This window comes from Camelina sativa, chromosome 9 (assembly GCF_030686135.1).
Source record: "Camelina sativa cultivar CO46 ecotype springtype chromosome 9, ASM3068613v1".
In the NCBI taxonomy this organism is placed as follows: domain Eukaryota; kingdom Viridiplantae; phylum Streptophyta; class Magnoliopsida; order Brassicales; family Brassicaceae; genus Camelina; species Camelina sativa.
The window spans coordinates 26,976,805-26,996,710 of NC_141888.1; the positions used below are offsets into that span (position 1 = coordinate 26,976,805).

Below are 19,906 nucleotides of genomic sequence, written 5' to 3' on the forward strand. Positions count from 1 at the left end.
TACGACATTACGCCTGTGGGAATAATTGATTAATGTCTTGCGTACAAATTCAAGACTTGTAATGTAAAGACTATGGAATTTTAAAAGAGAGCAAGTGAAAATGGATTTGCGGTCCCCTCAACAAGTAAGCCAATGAAAGTGAAGAAACTGTCGTCGTCCTACAAATATCAAAGTGTTTGTTTGGGTCTCAAGAAAATGCGGCTACCTAAAAAGCCTCTCTTTAAACTCAATTAATTATCACTAATATTTGGCTTTTACAGGTAATAAACGACCACTAACTTGACTCATCTTTCATGTTAATCATTTCTTTTACAAGATTCGAAAATCAAGAAAGAGCCCTTTTCTAGGAAAAACACTTCAGAGTTCAGACTAAGTTCTCGACTTGACATGTGTATGTGTCGGATAAAGTTTCTCAAGGTTATTAAAGTAAACCAAAACAGAGTCTAGTGTCATGTTTAGTTTAATCACAGGTTGTTTAATCGGCGTGCTTATGTGTTTTGGATTCTTGTGCACATGAATACTCCACAAAGAAAGCTCAAGAAGATTTGCATTTAGAGTAATAAAGGGTCTACGACTCATATAGAACAAGAAAGATAGATAGATAGCCTATGATACGGATCTAAGTCACATAAACTGTGCACAAACTCTGAAACCTATTTTGGTCTCAGAATTCTCAAAGAACCAAATCCAAAGAGTTAGTAGAGAGAGAGAGAGAGAAGAATGAACGAAATATACGATATTACTATCTTCTAAGAGCTTTATGGACATGGTTCACCAAGCAAGAAGATAAGGCTCCTGTACAGAGAAAGAGCTTCAGTGAGAAGTTTTACACCTCTTGGTAGCCGGTTGAGGATCTTTTTCTGCATTTGATTCTTCTGGTGATACCACGCCTGTAATCTCATTGATTAGCTTCCTGAAGTAATCAAGCTTCTCCTCGTCTGCTTCCAAGTCCTCATCATTCATCTCTTTGTCATCCATTAGCAGCTGCACAACAAACCATTCATATATTTGAACTCTCTTTCAACTCCAACCAAAACATTATAATAGGAAATGATTAAGAAACAATTCTTACGTCTTCAAGGATAGGGTGAAATCTTAAGCTATTAGATGATATTGGAGAGTTTTTAGTCAAACATTGCCCACCACTTTGAGTGGGAGGAATTTGAGGCACCAATAGATGTTCGGTATGATCAGCAGGTATACATTGCACACTCGCCTCTCTCTGATTACGAGTCAACGGATCTTCAACAAGAGCATATTGTTTGCCATTCTGTATCCTAAAGTCTGGATGACAGGGAGCTATCGTTTCAGGGATCAATGAAGTCTGAGAATCCAACATCAACTGATCAACACGCTTCTTTAAACTTCTTGCTTTGACCTGTGCCTCATCAATCTTAATCAGAAGCTTTGCTAAGAAATCATCAGAACAATCTAACTCAGATAGAAGACAATCATCTTCAGTTCCATCTTGCTTGCCTGTAGCTTTGCGGCCTGTACCAATATCTAATATAACATCCAAGATTCATCGCCAAGATCAGACATTTAACATCAAACAACCACCTCATTTTGATAAACTCTATATAATATATATCTTACCTGAATCAAGATACTGCGACTTAACATTTACTGGCACCCGTTTCTCTGATCACAAAGTTAAAGAACACAAAGTTAGACCATTGTTTTCGAGATGAAGCAGAAAGTTAAACGAAGCAAAGAAAAGCTGCAATGTGGATATACCGGAATAAGAGAAAAGATTATGGTTAGACATATAAGCTGCAACATCTGTAGTCTCTTCCACTCGTTTCCTTCTTCCTCTCTTAAAAACATTCCTCTTTTCAGTGTGTTCACGAAAAGGAATCGCTTTCCCATCAAGCCCTTCCATTTTAGACTTCTCCAAATCAAACTGTTTAGTCAAATAGTAATCTTCAACTTCTCTCTCATACCCTCTAGCTTGAGACTCAATCTCCTTAACCTTAAGCTCTATCCACTTGCATCTCCACATCAAAGACTTAGTTAGTCTCTTCCACCTCTCATCAGTCTTCTTCTTAGTCAAACCCAAAAACTCAGTCCCATCAGGCAATGGGTAATCTTTGCTCAACATAGACTGAGCTTCATCTCCATCACCAAAACCAAAATCATCAGCATCACGATCACACAATGAATCACCAAAAGAACTCGAAGAAGACGACACTTCACACAAACCCTCTTCTTCTCCTTCTTCTTCTGGAAACACATCATCAATCAGATTAAAACACTCCATGATTTCAACTTCCTCGTCCTCCTCTTCACACCTAACTCCATTACCATCATCAGACTGTTGTTTCCCAGAACAATCTGAGACATCGATTTCAGATCTTGGCTTTGGTTTAAGCGCCATTAAGCCCCTCCTTCAAAAAAAAAGCTTTCAACTTTCTTCTTCTACAATCGAAAAAACAAAATATTCGAACATAAAGGTTTCAACTTTAATGAAATCTAATTCTGATAAAGCAGTGAAATTGGTTCTTCTTACTGATCTCAAAGCCTAAAGAGTTTGTTCAAATCCTACAACCGAGAAAAAAGGGGAAAAGCAAGAAACTTTTCGCGAAAATTAAGTGATTCGGTGATCTTAGAAGATAATAACACAAACCCGGAATAGATTTGGTGATCAGATCTGTTAGAAAAAATCCAAATTTCTTGGAGAGTCTTAAACCCTAAACCCTTTGAGATAGAGAGAAGAAGAAACAGAGAAGAGAGATGATAGAGAGAGAGAGAGAGAGAGAGAGAGAGAGATACTCACCAACTACTTCTCCGAGAGACCACCGATTACTGAATCCAAAACGATAATTTTGTGGTTTTAATCCCAATTTACTTTAGTAATGGCTGTTGTAAATTTTGATTTTTGATTTTTATAATTCATAAGTAAAAATCTGTTACAAAATTATTTTTAAATGTTGATTTTTATTTGTATTTTTTTTTTTCTTAATTTTTGTAAACTGATATTTGTAAATATTCTTTTTTCCTTTATTTGTTTATATCTTTTCCTTTTGGTCTTCTTCTTTTTTCCCATATTCTTATACTATCTTTCTGTTTTTTATTTTATTGGGATTACTTTCTCGATACAGTTTTTGACAGTAGTGAGCAATTAATTCACTTCTGCCTAAAAGTTCAAAAATTTACTAAATGTTTCCCTTTTTTCTCTTGGTTTGAATTTGACCCATTCCACAAGTTTTGTATCCATTTTTAGTATCTAGGAAATTAATACAAAATAAACGATTCACCTAGTTTTACGCCAAGCATTAAAACAGAAAAGACAATTTCTTTGTTTCTATTCAAATATTTAAATCTGAAAGAATCAAATATAAAGTTAATTTTTTACATATGTGAGAGTATCTAAGAGAGAAAAAAACCAAAACAAATTAATTAAATAAAACGAGAACTTTCATAAATTAAAACGAAAAAGTTGGCATTATTTACTAAACAATAAAGATCATTAAGACAGTTGGGATACTGTTTTTTCTTTTGAACAAGACCAAACAGCTTTTGTATGATTTAAGAGAGAATAAAATTTTAAAAACTGTTTCTTTGTATAGGTTGCAGTTCCTGCTCAGCGACTATGACTTGATTGACTTCATCCACAGGTTTGTAAGGTATTGATGTTTGCTTCCGTTTCCATATCAACCAAGCTCCATAAGCTGATAACCCCATAATTACAGCGATGATCCCAATCACGATCACGACAATGCTGTTGTTCGTCCTATAAAACGAAAGGAAATGACTTTTATTTTTATTGAGACAACGAGTGATAGTCTTTTTACTACGGTTAAGAATGAAAATTTGGCGCGTACCGTTTTCTTGGAGGCTCGAGTTTGTAATTAACCAGCTGATAGTTCCCAAAGATTTCAGGAAGCTTGATTTGGTGGTTGGTAAACCGTGAAACTATACTCTACAAGAAAGCATAATGGAAAGTCTAAGTAGGTAATCGAATCAAGAGTAATGCAAGGAAAAGTTTATCGTAAAATCATATACCGTTGCTGTGACATTTGAGAACCACGTAGAAGGTTCAGGAGGGACGACAACCATTTTGAGGAGAGTATTGTTTCCTTCGGACGTGAGATTGGATAAAATGACCTGAGATGGAAACAGTTATACATTTGTCTTACTCAATATTAGCAACATCAGTGCATAAGGCTTACAAGTTATTGCGTGTTTTATCAGTTTAGCTCACCTGTGAAGATTCGACATCGAGCTCTTTGGAGAATGACTTGGAGAGCTCTTCAATCCGAGGTTTCAAATAGGACGAATTGACTGTTAGTTGAATATCAAGGTTTATTTGACCAATTTGACTCAAACCTGAGGAATCAAGTACCACAAACATCAGACCCAGAATTAGTTTCTTTTCAGTTGGTAACTTCCAAGACGAAAGAGTTTAGATAAAATCTACTGCTGTCGGTGCTAACCTGAGAGATTGCTTGATGAATTTTGGGATGGATTTGAATCATTCGAAGGCAAAGTGGCAGGTGGTGTTGCACCATCGATGTGAAGCCTATCGGATAACTCTGAACAATTTGTTCTCCAGAATCCAACCTTAGAATTCTCACGATCATACACAACAAGCGTATTGCGGACCACAATTCCTGATAATATAAGATTATATATGTAACCAATAAAATGAAAAGTTCTTCTTCAAAAAAATCAAAGTAGCCAAAATAAGAGTATTGATATCTATTTACCTCCTAGAAGAGTTGTATGATCTTTTCCATTTGGGAATACACCGAGACAATATGCGCCATGCACCTTGGCATGCTTTGTTGAACAAAAAGGTAATCACATCAGCAACTTGATATCAGCTACAAATTAGTGGCTAAACCAAAACCAGACACATAGAGACTAATATATACTACTTCAGAAACCTACTATAATGCTAGCTAATAGAGAGAAAATGGAACGTTTTTAAGAGATTTAAGGGATAAATTACTTACTCGGAACATGTAATTCTCGGGGGACAACAGCCACGACTGCCCACTCTTAAATACCATCTCGACTGATGGGAATATCTTCGGAAGTTCAGAGACATCATTACTTGAGCATGAACCAATCTAACAGTCAGTCACTTCCCTTGATTGAAAAGTTATAATATAGATCACAAAGTTTTGCAAAATAATAATACCTTGCAGCCACATGGAAGCAAGTATCTTTAAAATTTGGATCAGGACCATCAATCTGCTTCAATGTAGAAACTTCTCTCATAACCTTCCATACAATAAGATAAAAGCTCAATGTAAGAAAAGGCACAACCTAACAGTTATAAGGTATAATATAATTTAGAAAAGTCTTACAGCTTCCTCAAATGCTTCAAATGCTGCATCCGGGAGATAAGCATAAGTTGTACCACTGTCTAAAACGGCGCCATGTTCTCCATCAAAGACTCTAGAGTTGAGCAACAACTGCTTCCCAGCAACACGTATCCCCGTCAAATCTATATTGTAATATGGACTGTCGCCATCCCGAAACTAGAGTAAATGTGTGAAAGGTATTAAACGTATCCCGTTAGGATTTTAATACAAAAGATCCCCATTTCGTCAACCAGACAAAAAGCAGTCCCTTGGGAAAAAAAACAAACATACCTACGATCAGGGTCCGACTCAGTGAATATCATCTCAGAAGGATACTCAAAACCTCCAAGAATCATCGAACCTCCACCAATATCCATCCCTCCATAACACAAACCAAAAGAGTTGCTAATCAAACCTTTGTCCACCAACTGATCCACAAGACTAAGATCACCTTGGCCTAATCCAATAATGCCATCAGCTCGTTGACTATAAAGATCACCGGTTTCGACAGTTTCACAACCGAAAACAGCTCGTTGAGGTGTCAGCTGGCTTTCATTGCCAAACGAAATGAGATCTTCACCAAGCACACCTTTACTACTACTGTGTTCAGCATACTCTCTCTCGTAAACACATTGTTCCTTATCATCGTCACAGTTACAATCCATGTTACATTTAACAGGTTGATAAGTAGTTGACAATTCTGGCTGAAACTTGGGGTCCTGAATCAATGGGCATAATCAAAATATGAACTTTTTACAAAAGACTTGAACTTTACGTTGGTTTGAAGAAGTTGAAGCAAAGTACCTGGTGTTTGCCACATTGTTCACAATCAGAACAAGGAACATAAGTAACAGTACTCCCAGAATCAACAATAAGAGCAAACATCTGTGGAGGCGTACCAATCCAAAGCCGCGTTGTGTAATACCTATACAAATGAATTCGATAAACATCAATCGAAGCGAAGCTACACGGACTCGGATCGGAACGAAGGAAGAAAAATTAATTTACTAACCCGTTACGAAGAAGATCGTCGTAGAGTCTCATGCGAGAGTGAGGCAGTGATTTTGAGTCGGCTTTGTTGAGTTTCCGATGGGGAAGAGATAAAGATCTCGAGGAAGAAGATGAATTTGATTCGGAGAGAAACAATGGGAACACCATTGGACGCCGTGATCCAGCGGTGGGAGATTGGTGGAGGATGTTTTCACCACCAGCTGTGATTGAATAAGGGAGAGAGAGATAGATTAGGATTGAGACCGTCGCTGCGATTGACGACAGCGCCATTTGATCGCCGGCAGAATTAATAATATCCGATGTGATTTGATCGTACCGCCGGAGAAATTTGGGAGGGGGGGAAGGAATAAAAAGAAGCTGAGTGAGGGAAGAGGCGAGACGAACGTATTAACTTTAGATCTACGGGGAACCAAAGCCGCTTTTGCTTTGAGACAAAACCCAGCAACCAATACGACGTAGTTTTTGTGTTTTATTACTTATTAGTAACGCACTTTTTTATTTTATTTTAAAATCAGTACATCACACCGTACAGTTGTTTTATTTACTCCATAAACTTATTAAAAATCAAAATCTTCAAAACTTTATAACGGAAAAAATATTATTAAAATCATGAACTTTCAAATTTTGGTCATTTAAAACATGAACTTTGTTGTAGGTCATTTAAAACATCAACTTTCGTTGACTAGTTTTTTTAAACATGAAGTTTCGTTGACCAGGCCAAAATAGACATGATGTTAAATCTGATAGTTGACCTACTAACAGATGTTACTATGCCGTTAATCACTCCGTTACTGACAAAACGACATCGTTTTAATTGAAGTTTTAGTTTGAAATAATGTTATTTAAACTATGAACTTTTAAATATAGGCCATTTAAATCATGAACTTGTAAATGTATGTCATTTAAATCATGAACTTTTAATTTATGTCATTTAAACCATAAACTCGCCCTGGGCATTCAGTAAAAACTAGACAACCTAAAAATTTTAGTTATCGGAGCAAATCGAAGAGAGAAAGCTTAATCGTTCGGTGCAATTGATTTGAATAACCGTATTTTGGTTTGACTCGGTAATCGAATCGATTGGTTTATTAGAAACTGTAGAAGTATATAAGCTTAATCGGCTAACCCGTTTAACCTTAGTTTAGTTTATCTCTTCTTTCTTCGACTCTGCCTCATGATGCGATTCTGAGAAAGAGAGAGAAGAACATCAGTTCATCATTCTTTTTCGATCTTTGTCATGTATTTTGTGTTTTTTTGTTTTTTTCTTGAGTCTTTTTCATTTATTAGGACACTACACTAGAGTCTGAAGGATTGATCATCTTGTTTTATGATACTGCACTAGAGTTTGAAAGATTGATCACCATTTTTATGTATTATGGTTTACATAACATAAATTTGAAAGTTCATGGTTTAAATGACATACATTTACAAGTTCATGGTTTAAATGACATATATTTACAAGTTCATGGTTTAAATGGCCTGTATTTAAAAGTTCATGGTTTAAATGACACTTTTCAAACTAAAACTTCCATTAAAACGACGTCGTTTTGTTAGTAACGGAGTGATTAACGGCATAGTAACGTCTGTTTGTAGGTCAATTATCGGATTTAACGTCATGTCTTTTTTGGCCTAATCAACGAAACTTCATGTTTAAAAAAGCTAGTCAACGAAAGTTAATGTTTTAAATGGCCTACAACAAAGTTCATGTTTTAAATGGCCAAAATTTGAAAGTTCATGATTTTAATGACACTTTTCATCATGTGGTAAGGAGTTTATTTTTAGAGTTGAACAAAGAAATGTATACAGTATATTATTGAAACTTGACAGGATTTTGTATAATTAAAAAAGAACAAAAATAACTGATTTTCTGTAAAATGTATTATTTTTTTGTAAGTAAATAGTAATATGAATTATACAAAAATGAAGTTATCTAACCAACCTACCTATAAAAATTCTTCTATACTACTACTATAGATATAATATTTGATTTTGACAATGTACATGTAACATGTTACAAGGTCTCACTCACTAATCACCATTACTATTAGAGAGTAATGTACATGTAGAATATTTCTTGTTATCCTACTTTTTGTTGACTGACTCTATCTAGGTGGCAGTGTTATGTGACAAGAATGTCTCACTAATTTGATGTATATACTAAACTTGTTTTTATAAGCTTCTGTTCCATATCATCACTAATCTGTAAATGAAAAACATTTGAGATTTAAGATTATTCCATAGAAATTTTAATTCCTCTGTACATTTTTTTTTCCATTTTTTTTTAATTTAACCATAAACCCCCAAAAAAAAAAGAATACTCTTTTTGGAAATCCCAAATCGATTCGAGTTCCTTCCTTCTCCTAAACCAAAAACAAAAAACTACTCAACCTTAGGTGTTATTATGCCACAATCCCTGAAACCTCCTCCGCCGACGAATCCACCACTTCCACTTGTTCTCTGCATCTCCGCCATGTAACTCCTCACTTCAGCTTTAATCATATCCTGCACCACCGTCATAAACTCACCTCTACGTCCTTCTCCTCCTCCTCTCTCCTCTACATTAATCTTCATCTGACTCTCAAATCTCGGAAACATCAACGCACTGTTGTTGTTGTTGTTGTTGTTGTTGTTGTGGCTCGAACTCGTGTTCTCAGCTCCAGGTAGTGACAAACTCAACGAAGTTGGCGGATCGTCCGATGACGAAGACATCTCAACCGGTAATAACGCCGGCGGAACCACCGAGAATCCGCCGCAAATCGGCATTGGTTTAAAAAGCTGAGCCGCTGGAGACGACGGAGACGGAATCGTGCTCGAATCACTCACATCGATTCCAACAGGACTCTCAGGGCTCATGTACAACCCAGTATCAACCGGAGCAAAAGCAGAATCAAAGCTCACAGATCTTCTCTTCGTCGGCCGATCTAAATCCTCCTCATCGTCATCCTCCACCGTAACCGTCGTCATCGCCGCCCCCACACCACCGCCTCCGCCGCTGCATTTCCTCTTAAGCGTCGAGTTCCAGTGATTTTTAACGGCGTTATCCGTACGACCGTTGAGAAGACGAGCAATGGTAGCCCATTTGTTACCAAACTTAGCACGAGCGGTTACGATAGTCTCGTCTTCCTCAGGAGAGAAAGGACGGTGCTCAACCTCCGGAGATAACTGATTACACCACCGTAACCTACAGGATTTACCAGATCGACCTGGAATCGATTTGCTAATCGCAGACCAGTTCCTCGGTCCGTATTTCTCCACCATCCTTCGTAGCTGCTCATCTTCTTCTTGACTCCACGGACCTTTCACTCGATCCGCCATTTTTGAGAAAGAAAAAAAAAAAAAAATCTTTTATTTATATATATTTTTTGTTTGTTTCGGTTTTGTTTTTGGTTGTAGAGGAAGAAGAAGATGAGAGGAAACTGAAGAGAGGAGGAAAAAGATATTTATAACAGAGAGAGAGGATAATTGAACCGGAAACCGGTTGAGACGGTGGAGAAAGTCATGGCCTTAAGGGCACCGCTTCTTCCACGCAAGCGGTTTTGAAAGTTTTTGGGATACAGCTGTAGGTTAACACGTGTCATCATCTGTGGGCTGCGTCTGTTTTTTTTTTTATGATGGAGCGTGTAATATACAGTAGTTAGTTTGAAAGAGGAAGTGAGGGAAACGCGCGTGAGAAGCGAGTGGGGTAGGATGGGAAGTTAAAGGCGACAAAATCACGGAAACCTACAAGGAAAGCTCTGATATTATTCGCACAATCTGAGGTGAACAAAAAAAAAAATTAAAAGCAGTTTTGAATTTTTTTGAAAATAATTAATTAAAAAAAAAATATCTGAGGGGGATGAATAAAGAGGAGAGATAACGGTTAGGTTTGGCCGTTTGGGTAAAGACAGTTTTTTATGCAAACTTCTGACTTTTTTGACTGGACAAAAGCCAGCCTGTATACCAATATTTGTACCTTTTTCTGATATGTACTACTAATTTGTTTCCTTTTTATTTATATTTTTGAGAATGCAAACATATCTAATTTGAATTTTTTTGAATTGGAATTATTTGAGGGGGTAAAAAATTTTGATTACAGTTTTTGAAGAATTTTTAAAAAATAAAATTTTAGTTAGCTTGTGGTAAGTAAAATTTTAACATATGTTGGCTGAGTGAAAAACTAGTAATATTTGTAACTGTTTTGAAAATTCATTATTTTTTTGTAAAAGGGTTCAAAGTTTAAACTAAGGAACACGCGTGTTACGTTTGAGAATACGAAACGCTTAAATTTAAACTTTATTTAGTTTTTTCAGATTATGATTGTTTAGTTTTGAATTTTTTTTCAAAAATATGAAACGTCTAGCCAAATTTTTAAAAAATTATTTAATTTATTTTGAAAACATGAAATGTCTGATTTTGAATTTATTTTTTAATCATATAAGTTTATGGACTTTAAAGTAGTTACATGTTGCACCAAGAGAGGAATGGAGAGGGACTAGTCAAGTTAAGTTTTGGAGTACAGTTTTATTTTTTAACTAATTTTTTTGACTGACCCAAACAAGATTTGTAACTGTTTTGAGAAATGAAATTAATTTTCCTAGAACTTTTCAATTGGTTAGTGTTTTTTTTATCCTTAACTGCAAAAAGGTATAAAACTGCCTAATGCTACAAATTTGGGATATAACAAAACACGAAAAACATTTGTTGATTTCATGGTTAACAACAACAAAAAAAAAAAGTTATAAAAAGGTTCAGTTTCTGTTGAATGAACATTTGAAAATTAGATGTGGTACGTTTTAAAATGTCCAAATTCAAAGTCACACAACAAAGGAAACTTACATTATATGATTAGAGATACGATTTTCATAAATAATATTCTCTGTTTCATAAACTTGTTACAAAGAAACGGCCACAAAGGATTAAAAGTAAGTGGTCGGAAAAAAATTTTAAATAAAGATTGATGAAGAGTTTGGATGACATGGACAAAACGACAAAAGAGTGTTTGGCCAATTGAGAGAATCAATTTTTTTTATAGTAATATATATAAATTGTGTGTATGGCAAAAATCCAGGCTGTAATCTTTCAACAAACAACTAACTGTCATCCATTGAGCCAACTGCCACGTGTCAGTTTTGGGGGACTGTTTTGTGTGTAAACTGTCTTTCTCTTCTCTCTAACGTAGTAACGCACTCAAACGTCATTTGCACCTTCTCCCCAACCTTCTTCGAACCGTTTCATAACTTTTTTTTTTTTTTTTTTTATTCTCATTTCCTTTTCCGTATTTTATGTCAAATTAGTTACAAACTTCATAACTTTATTGATTTAACATTATAAACATCGAAGATTTTTTAATTTTCTTGGTAATTTTAAAATTGGGTAAGTTAGCAATAATTGACAACTTTGCTGTACACTGAGCTAGATTTTGAGAGATGCACGTGAACATTTGGTGAACACATATCTGAGATGTGGGATGATAATAATTCCAATAATGTGTCTTAAAAAAAATTTGTAAATAGGTTGTTGTCAAAAGGAACAAGACGGTGCACGATGGGACTATATATATATATATTATATTGCGAGACCTAATATAATAAACTATACTATAATATAATGTTTGTTGTTACGATCCATACTTCGATTGTCGGGTTTGTTCTGCTAATTTTTTTTTAATTGTTAATCGGTTTTGGTAGGGTTTGCCTAACACAGTATCAATGTTTGATGTACTTAAGGCGTCGATAGGCTTTTAAATAACAAAAAGATAATACTAACTAACATATGGATGGTAGTAGATTAGTCGGTGTGAAAGACCAAGCATTATAGAATCTCTTGTGACGCTTAGTTTACATCTTAAAGCTTTATTTGAGGTTTTGTGATAATTGAAAGTCAACGGTGATTTTGAATTTTCCAAATCTTTGTAGGCTTTGAGCTTTTACTACTGTAGATGAGAGGATTCTGTTTTTATTAGTGGTCTTAGCTGTCTAGTAGTAATGAATATTGAAAAGATTAATGTTGGATTTTCAATGAACTCATAATCAGAAATGATGACGAAAACTTTGGTTTTGTAATGAATGTTGATATATAAATCGAGGTCCCACCAATTGATAGACCATTGAAGTTTAAGACGTTTACCATCCCCCAAGGCCGGCTCATATTGGTGTGTGGGAGTATGCCACGGCCGGTGCTCAACTTCAACATAAGACAGTAATTAATCCTTTGGAAGAATAGAATTTTTAAATTCATGTTTGCCTTAGGGGAAAGATTTATTTTATTATTATCTCATTAGAGTTTAGAATTTTAGTGTTTTTTTTTCTTTCTTTCTTGAATTAAAGTACTAAATAATATAAAAAATTGTCTTAGAGTTTCAAGAAACACACAAGATCTCTGAGAGATCACAGAACAAAAGTTTTTATGAGTGGTTTGGTTTTGGTACATTCATTCTAATTCAACCAAAAGCTTCTATTTTATTTTATTTTCTTTTGAATCTATTCAATGCTATTTGGTCCTGTGTAATAACAAGACTCTTCATGGAAGGTATTTATTTAATGTTTTGACATGACATAGCAATGGCAAGAAGTAGATAAAGTGATATGTGTACGTTTGTTATGTGTATATCTCAACAAGTTTGCTACTTTGCTTTTCACCACACAACTGAATACAACACAAGTACTTGGACCAACCCAAGTGTTGGTCTCTCCGCATTTCCTCTCAAATCAAAACCCTCCCAGAAAAAGGAACAAAAACAAAAATACTTAAAAAGTTGAATGGAAAATAAAAATCATGGAGGAGCTAACAAACTCCATAGTTGTCCAACACTATTGGTCGTCCAACTAACTCAATAGTTGTCTTCTTCAATTCAAAGGACAAAGTCCCTCATATCTGTACTAAGTAACAAACCAATAATGTATGTCATATTTTTAGATATGTACCAGTAGTGTAATGGTATTGCTGATGCATCTGAAGATCTAATCTTTGACTTGTATCTTTAGATGAAACAAGGTAGATCATAATGGAACTTCTAATGTAAATGGGAAAAGATCTCTACTATTCGATAATCAAATAAACGAAACAGACACCATTGAGCCAAGTAAAAACACATAATGTTTCTGAATTTAACCATAGCCGGATAATATGTAAAACATGGAAACAGATTTTAAACGTTTTTTCTAAATCGACAGATTTTTTGATAAAGTTGTAGACATCATTATTATTAGCGAGGACTAGTACTACTAAGGACATCGAGAAACATTCTGTTTATTGAAGACACCTTCATCTGCTGCTCTTGAACTCTTCTCCTCTTGAGCAAAGGCTCTTGAGATGGTGAAGACGAGACTGAAGCAGAAGCAGACACAACCCATGACTCATTCGAGCTATCAGAGCTGAATGATGCATCGAATACACCGACAGGACTAGCCGGTTGTTGTATCCAATTCATCATCCTTTTCTTGCTTGGACTGTGGTCTAACACTAACTCATAGCATTTATTTACTTTCTCCTGTTTTTAAAGTAAAAAATGATGATTGAATCAGTTCTCGATCCTTATACTAATTACACCTTAGGCATTAAAAGTTCCAAAGATAATCACTTTAAGAGTAACAAAACCCACAAACCTTATTAACTTTGAGTAGAGTCATGAGCTGAGATTGGTATACAGCTTCGTCACACATCTTGGAATCTCTTATGACAGAGACCATTATTGCAGTGGCTAACACAGAAGGACTATAACTCAGAAACCTCGAATCTGACAAAAACAAACAAGAACAAGAATTTAGAGATCTAAACTCAAATCAACTAAAGAGGTCTAAAACATTTACCAGGAACGATGGAGAGCAACAAAGATTCACATCTAGTCAAGAAATCCAATTGCTGATGAGATTGAAAGCTGTATCGTCGAATAATGTGATCAAAGTACGAGATTGGAGTAACAGGATGCATCCTCCACTCAAGAGTAGACAGAACAAGAAGCTCCATTCTCTGTATAGTCTTAGCCTCAAAGACATATCTTGCCTCTTCCACCTTAATAAAGAAAGAGAAAAGTCTCAAAATCGGAAATTTTCAAGCTGACATTAAAAGTGAATCTGAGGGAAAGAGTAAGAAAGAAGACTTACTTGAAAATCTAAGAGTAAAGGAACACGGATCTCTTCAACCTTAGCAGCTAAAGACAAACAAGCGACAGCAGTAAGCTGAGACATCCAAGGCTTATCAGACTGAAACATCCTGCTAGTAATAAACCTATCGAAGTAGTTAACAGCTAGAAGAGCCGTCAAGGAATTAAAACCATAGTGAGACTTCACTTTAAAAATCCAATCAAGAGCCTTTTCACGACACAGAACAAGAAACTCATCATCTAAGATTTCGTCATAATAAAGACTCGGTTTTTTTCTAGACAAGTCTTCTTCTGCTTCTTTCGAAATCAGATTTGACAACTCATCGTCATCCCAAAACATATCTTGATCAGACAAACCCAGTTGTAAAAACGGAAACTTTTTGACACCCTCTTCGCAGCACAAATCTACTTGTTGTTCCCCACCCTCATCATCGAACTCAGTCTTTTCTTCCTCACAGAAGAGACCATCGAGAACAACGCAATACGGTGCGTTTTGACTCTCTTCTTCTTCTAAAGCCATCAAGACGAAGGAGATTGTTGTGTAATCGTTTGTTCATTCTACAGCCATTAGAGAGACTCTCTTCTTACTGTGAGAGAGAGAGAGAGATAAAAAGAAGTGAAGACAAATGCCAAAGAAAGTGAAGGGTTTTATTTCACGCTTGTCCTCTTTTTTTTTTTTTTTTCTTTTTTTATTAAAGATTTTTTTTAATTTATTTTTATTTTTTTTATTTTCTATCCTTTTTGTTTTTGTCTTTTATTATTCGGATGTTTGGCGCGCGAGAAAATTGATGAAACCGTACTTCTTCTTTGTTTTTATTCACAGAAATGGAAAAATATAAAAAATATAATTTTAATTTAATGAACTTACAATATAAAAATTGAGTTAATTACACTGTTTTGATTTTATATTTTAATTAAAAAGCTTAAGCAATACAGTACGTATTATTACGGAAAAAAATATAACTACGCGCTTTGTGCATGTGTGGTAACACGCTTTTGATCCCTGTTCGTTCGATGCTAGTGAAGATGCTCTCGGTCAGAGCGTATGACTCACGCACTTATGAGATGGTGTTGGAGTTTTCAGTTTTGGATAAATGCGTTGACCATTAATTGCAATTTGTCACCTTTCGGTTTTGAGCATCGATGATTACAAGCAAAGCTTTTTTTATTGTTATTATTTTTCTTTGTCATTAGTACTTTGATTTCGTATAATACTGTAGGTTATGTTATAACATAGTTTGAGCTATTTAAGATTTATGGAAACTTTGAAAACCAGTTCATTTCAATTTCACCCTTTGTCGTGATTTTTTTTAATATACGGAAAGGGAGATTCAAATTGATATATTAATCATACAAAATTACTCGTGGGGTCACATATGTCAGAGAAAAATCCACGTGGACGAATGGGAAGCTATATATGGTCAACGAGCTGACATAAACATAAGGAAAAAAAAAAGCAAAACATCAAAACAATATTTTAATTATTTTAAGTTAATTAAAAAGACCTCGTTCTGTTAAAAACGCTCGAGCTTTAAGTATTAAAACTAGTTAAATTATGTATCCTATAAAGTTTTTTTTTAATAGTAATAGCTTGATCTTGATGAGCAAATCAATTTTAATTCTCGCTGCTTTATATGCTTAAAAGTTAAAAACTATAAGACTGACGAAGGACCCAGAAAGCAGATTAAAAACGTAAATGTTGTATTCGTTGTACTAGGCGTTCACGATACATAAATGCAACTTATACTATCATATAAGATATCATATTTTTTAGTCCATTTCTATTACTACTAGTTGTGTAACAAACATTATAGTTATTACTTAGTACTACAAAAAAAAAAATGTATAAGAAATGTTGAACAGAATAGTAAACTGAAAGATATAATGTATAATGGTTTGAGTCGGTAAATATTTGTACATGTATAATTTTCTTATAATAGTGAAAAAGTGTTACAAGTGCACAGTAAATGAATCTGTTGTCACGTTTTCACTCAGTTCCTACTTCCTCTAGACGCGGTTAACAAAGCAATATATATATTGATGATCTTTATCGATTGTGAAAGAAAGCAATGTGTGGTAAAAAAAAAATAGAGAAATGAAAAAAAGCAAAAGACAAATATAAATAAGGGAATGGGGAAAAGTAAATCACGAGAGGAGGAAGCTAAGGCCATTGGTAACAAGCGGGAGAGTCTGAGATTTGTACAAAAGTTTAATAGCGACTTCTCATTTCCACATTTCATAACTTTAAAATAAAAAGAAACAAATTCCTTATCATCGCTTTTAAAATGTTGTTTGTTTCGTCGTCTTTATAAGAAATATTCCATTTGTTTTATAATGTTTATTGGTTGATAGCTTGTGTAATTGTCGATAATTCTAAAATATGTAAATTTTTCTTACCAATCACATAATTTTATTAAAAATTTTACTGATAAATTTGCTAGTTAAACATTTGAGTGATACCATTTTTCAGGTTTTTAGTAATAATACTGTAAGATCAAATTTGGTAATCACAAATTTATTTTGTTCATTTTTTTCTTGTAATTATGTTTATGTTAATCTTATACTGTATTAAAAATTTGTAAATATATGTATGTTAAATAGAAATTTGTTTTTTAAACTTTTACGCTAAAATTTTGGGAACTAGTTATCTAGTATTAAAATAAAGAGGATAAAAGGAATATAAAATTAGAAATAAGGGAAAAAATGGGGTTGGGTTGTAATCTAGAGGAGACAAGAGTTATTTATAATAATGGTCCAAGAATCCGGACGATAACCTTTTTATTTAATGGTCAAGAAGCTAGGAAGATAAAGAAGTGTGAGAGGGTATTTTTGTTTAATGACAAATAACACAATAAAATAAAATAGAACCAGAGTGAAGTTTGGTTAGATTAACAAGAGGATGTGTCTGTAAGTGTTGTGTTGTGTTGTTTTTTTGATTAGATCGAAGAAGTTTTTTTTGGGTCATAATTAATAATGGCGTCTTGTCTGCCAGAGACCAACGCCGTACGCTAACTTTCGATATCCCTCTTCCTACTCTAACCCCTTTGTTTTTACTATTTATTAATACATGAATGTATGTACACTACACACTATAATAGTAGTAAAACTTATTTTGATGTTAGGTGTCACCCATTTACTGTTAAATGTATTGCCTAGCTTTGCTCCTATTCCCTTATAGTGTTTTGTGCATCTTTTTGTTTTTTAATACTTAAGAAGGTCCATGCGTTTTGGTCTTCTTGTTCATAACATGTAAAGACTAGAGAATGGAGTGACACCTACCATTAGTTCATACCTGGTCAAAGAACATAACATGTAACGCTTAGTCTTGTTCATACAGTAGTCTTACTTCAAAACTTCATAGTTATTAATCCAATGTATACTGAAACGTCTCTGACATTTTTAGGGCCACAAGCCAAAGACAAAAGAAAGCCTAATTTCATACTCAAAAAACAAATGTCTAAGCATCTTGCAAGTAGCCAAGTATGGGGGTTGGGTTGTAATCTAGAGGTGACAAGAGGTATTTCACATGCTTCATTAGGTTGTGGCTAGGGCCGGCGGAATGAGTATAATCTTCTTCTTCTTCTTCAATAAGATATAACAAAAAATCATAACATCTCCTTAGGTTGTGTTAGCTATACTGTATGTTTTTTAATCACTTGAAAATTAGGATATATGCGTTTTAGGAAATAAAATAATAGAATATTTACAAAACGTAATAAATTGAAATTTGCATATAAGATTGTGTAACCCAATTATGTATATAGATTTCATTACCAATCATGTCATTTGCAATTGTGTTAGCAAACTGATTAACACTCACATAAAATTTGCAATTTCTTTACATAAAATAAAAGATACATCAATGTTTATACTATAAGAAATGGAGAAATAATAATTTTCAGATTATGTAATTAATTTTGCATTTTATATGTAAAGAAAATAACAAAAAAAAATATTTACATTTCTTCAATTTTGTTATTAAAAATAAAGATGTTTGATCAAATTTATAGTGGCTAACAATTTTACAGTCTCTATCATACTTGTTTTTTCTTTTCTATTTTGACATTAATAAGTTCATATTTCTTTAAAAATGGTTTAATGGTGTTTTTTTTACTTTTATCTTTATGACAGTCAAAATATTCGGGTAGACTATTGATTTGGTAATGTTACTCAAAAATTCGAATGATTACGGTGAATGAGATTAAAAAATGTATTTGAATTAAATTATTTCTTTATTTACCGGTAAGTAATACTTAATGTGTACATGACAAAAAATTTCTAAAAAATCATAAGAATATCAATTATAAACCGTTTTTATATAGAAATAAACTTGGTTTGCAATAAAATTATTGTGAGTTTCAAATATAAAATAATTTAGTTTGCAAATGGTTCACTATATTCCTAACATTAGCCAAAATATTTTGGATATGTATGCTATGTTTTTTTTTTTTTTTGTGTGTGGATCAGTCTCCAGTCTATTTAATTTAGTTCTTACAGTTGATAAGATAAAATAAAATAAAAAATATAGTAGTACAGTACTAAATATCATAATTTTACCCTTCCACACTTAGATGTTTTGCAATTTGGATATAGTAAGCATGAAATGCATGATGATACAAATGTTAGGTAACATTATATACCTTAGCTCCAATCCAAATAAATCCGTTAGATACAGTCACAGTTTTTCATCATTTTGGTACGTTCTCATTATTACACAATCTAACATCATTACCACCAACCTAATTACTGGCACCAGTTCATAATAATGCATATGGTATTAAGATAAATACATAAATGACTATGTGTGTCAGATTTCATTTGAATCTCAACACAATTATTTGAGTCAACTCTGAAAAGTTAATCCGTTTATAGCACTCATCACTGTTCTTGTGTTATAAATAATTATTTTTCCGGTTGGAAGATAAGAGACAACAAAAATAACATGTAAATAAATATCAGTATTATTTTTTGTAATGATTTTCATATTGTTAACGAAATACGTATTGCAATTTGATATAGTGTTTTGATAAAAAGAAGAATATCATCAAAACACATCTTAGAAAACTGAAACATGTGTTTTGTTACTTAACAAGAAATTAAACGTTTATTTACCTTTTCCAAAAAAAAAAAGAATTAGATGGTAAAAGTAAAAAAAAAAAAAAAAACAGGCTGGTGATGGTCTGATGGGGCCATGACTTTATTTTAAAAATTTATATAACAATTAAAAATAATAATAATCAAATTGTAACTTCACGACAGAGGCACAGCTGAACCCTGAAGCATGGGTGAATTTTCAATTTTCTAAAGCGACGAAAAATGGAATTCAAATTGAAATAGTAGTTACATACAGCTGCCTGCCATTCGTTTTCTCTAAATAGTACAAACATTTTATAATAAAAAGAAAATAGAAAAACCATTGAAAAAAGAAAAGAGAAAAAATTATATATATTTTTCTTTAGTTTTAATGGATACGAATGAAACATTTAGTTCTTAGTTCCTTTTA

At 33.6% G+C, this 19,906-nt stretch overlaps 4 protein-coding genes across 9 annotated transcripts; all 4 read right to left on the bottom strand.

Annotated features, from left to right (window-relative positions):
• Nucleotides 1–529: 529 nt before the first annotated feature.
• On the bottom strand, nt 530–2,983 carry LOC104711540 (uncharacterized). 5 transcript variants are annotated; one of them, XM_010428242.2, is made up of 5 exons: nt 2,777–2,983; nt 1,738–2,387; nt 1,597–1,641; nt 1,073–1,503; nt 530–984 (listed from the first exon to the last, which is right to left on the bottom strand). In XM_010428242.2, the coding sequence occupies exons 2-5, from the start codon at nt 2,375–2,377 to the stop codon at nt 814–816; spliced, it is 1,287 nt and encodes a 428-aa protein (XP_010426544.1). In that variant the 5' UTR covers nt 2,378–2,387; nt 2,777–2,983; the 3' UTR covers nt 530–813. The 5 variants fall into 5 exon arrangements, with proteins under 5 accessions (XP_010426544.1, XP_010426545.1, XP_010426547.1 ...); XM_010428243.3 differs by having other exon boundaries at nt 1,738–2,418; nt 2,777–2,894; XM_010428245.2 differs by having other exon boundaries at nt 2,627–2,804.
• A 416-nt stretch (nt 2,984–3,399) lies between these two features.
• LOC104711541 (aspartic proteinase 36) lies at nt 3,400–6,778 on the bottom strand. Its single transcript, XM_010428246.3, has 12 exons — nt 6,325–6,778; nt 6,117–6,237; nt 5,604–6,031; nt 5,316–5,472; nt 5,147–5,229; nt 4,959–5,058; nt 4,710–4,782; nt 4,437–4,613; nt 4,205–4,329; nt 4,006–4,107; nt 3,825–3,922; nt 3,400–3,733 (listed from the first exon to the last, which is right to left on the bottom strand). Exons 1-12 carry the CDS (start codon nt 6,591–6,593, stop codon nt 3,547–3,549), a joined length of 1,920 nt encoding a protein of 639 aa, XP_010426548.1. The 5' UTR covers nt 6,594–6,778; the 3' UTR covers nt 3,400–3,546.
• A 1,761-nt stretch (nt 6,779–8,539) lies between these two features.
• On the bottom strand, nt 8,540–10,140 carry LOC104711542 (transcription factor MYB77). The gene has a single exon (XM_010428247.3). The coding sequence runs from the start codon at nt 9,636–9,638 to the stop codon at nt 8,703–8,705; it is 936 nt and encodes a 311-aa protein (XP_010426549.1). The 5' UTR covers nt 9,639–10,140; the 3' UTR covers nt 8,540–8,702.
• A 3,180-nt stretch (nt 10,141–13,320) lies between these two features.
• LOC104711543 (cyclin-D3-3) lies at nt 13,321–15,068 on the bottom strand. Of its 2 annotated transcripts, none has more exons than XM_010428249.3 (4): nt 14,405–15,068; nt 14,141–14,312; nt 13,907–14,037; nt 13,321–13,791 (listed from the first exon to the last, which is right to left on the bottom strand). In XM_010428249.3, the coding sequence occupies exons 1-4, from the start codon at nt 14,921–14,923 to the stop codon at nt 13,507–13,509; spliced, it is 1,107 nt and encodes a 368-aa protein (XP_010426551.2). In that variant the 5' UTR covers nt 14,924–15,068; the 3' UTR covers nt 13,321–13,506. The 2 variants fall into 2 exon arrangements, with proteins under 2 accessions (XP_010426551.2, XP_010426550.2); XM_010428248.3 differs by having other exon boundaries at nt 14,111–14,312.
• Between the last annotated feature and the right edge of the window lie 4,838 nt (nt 15,069–19,906).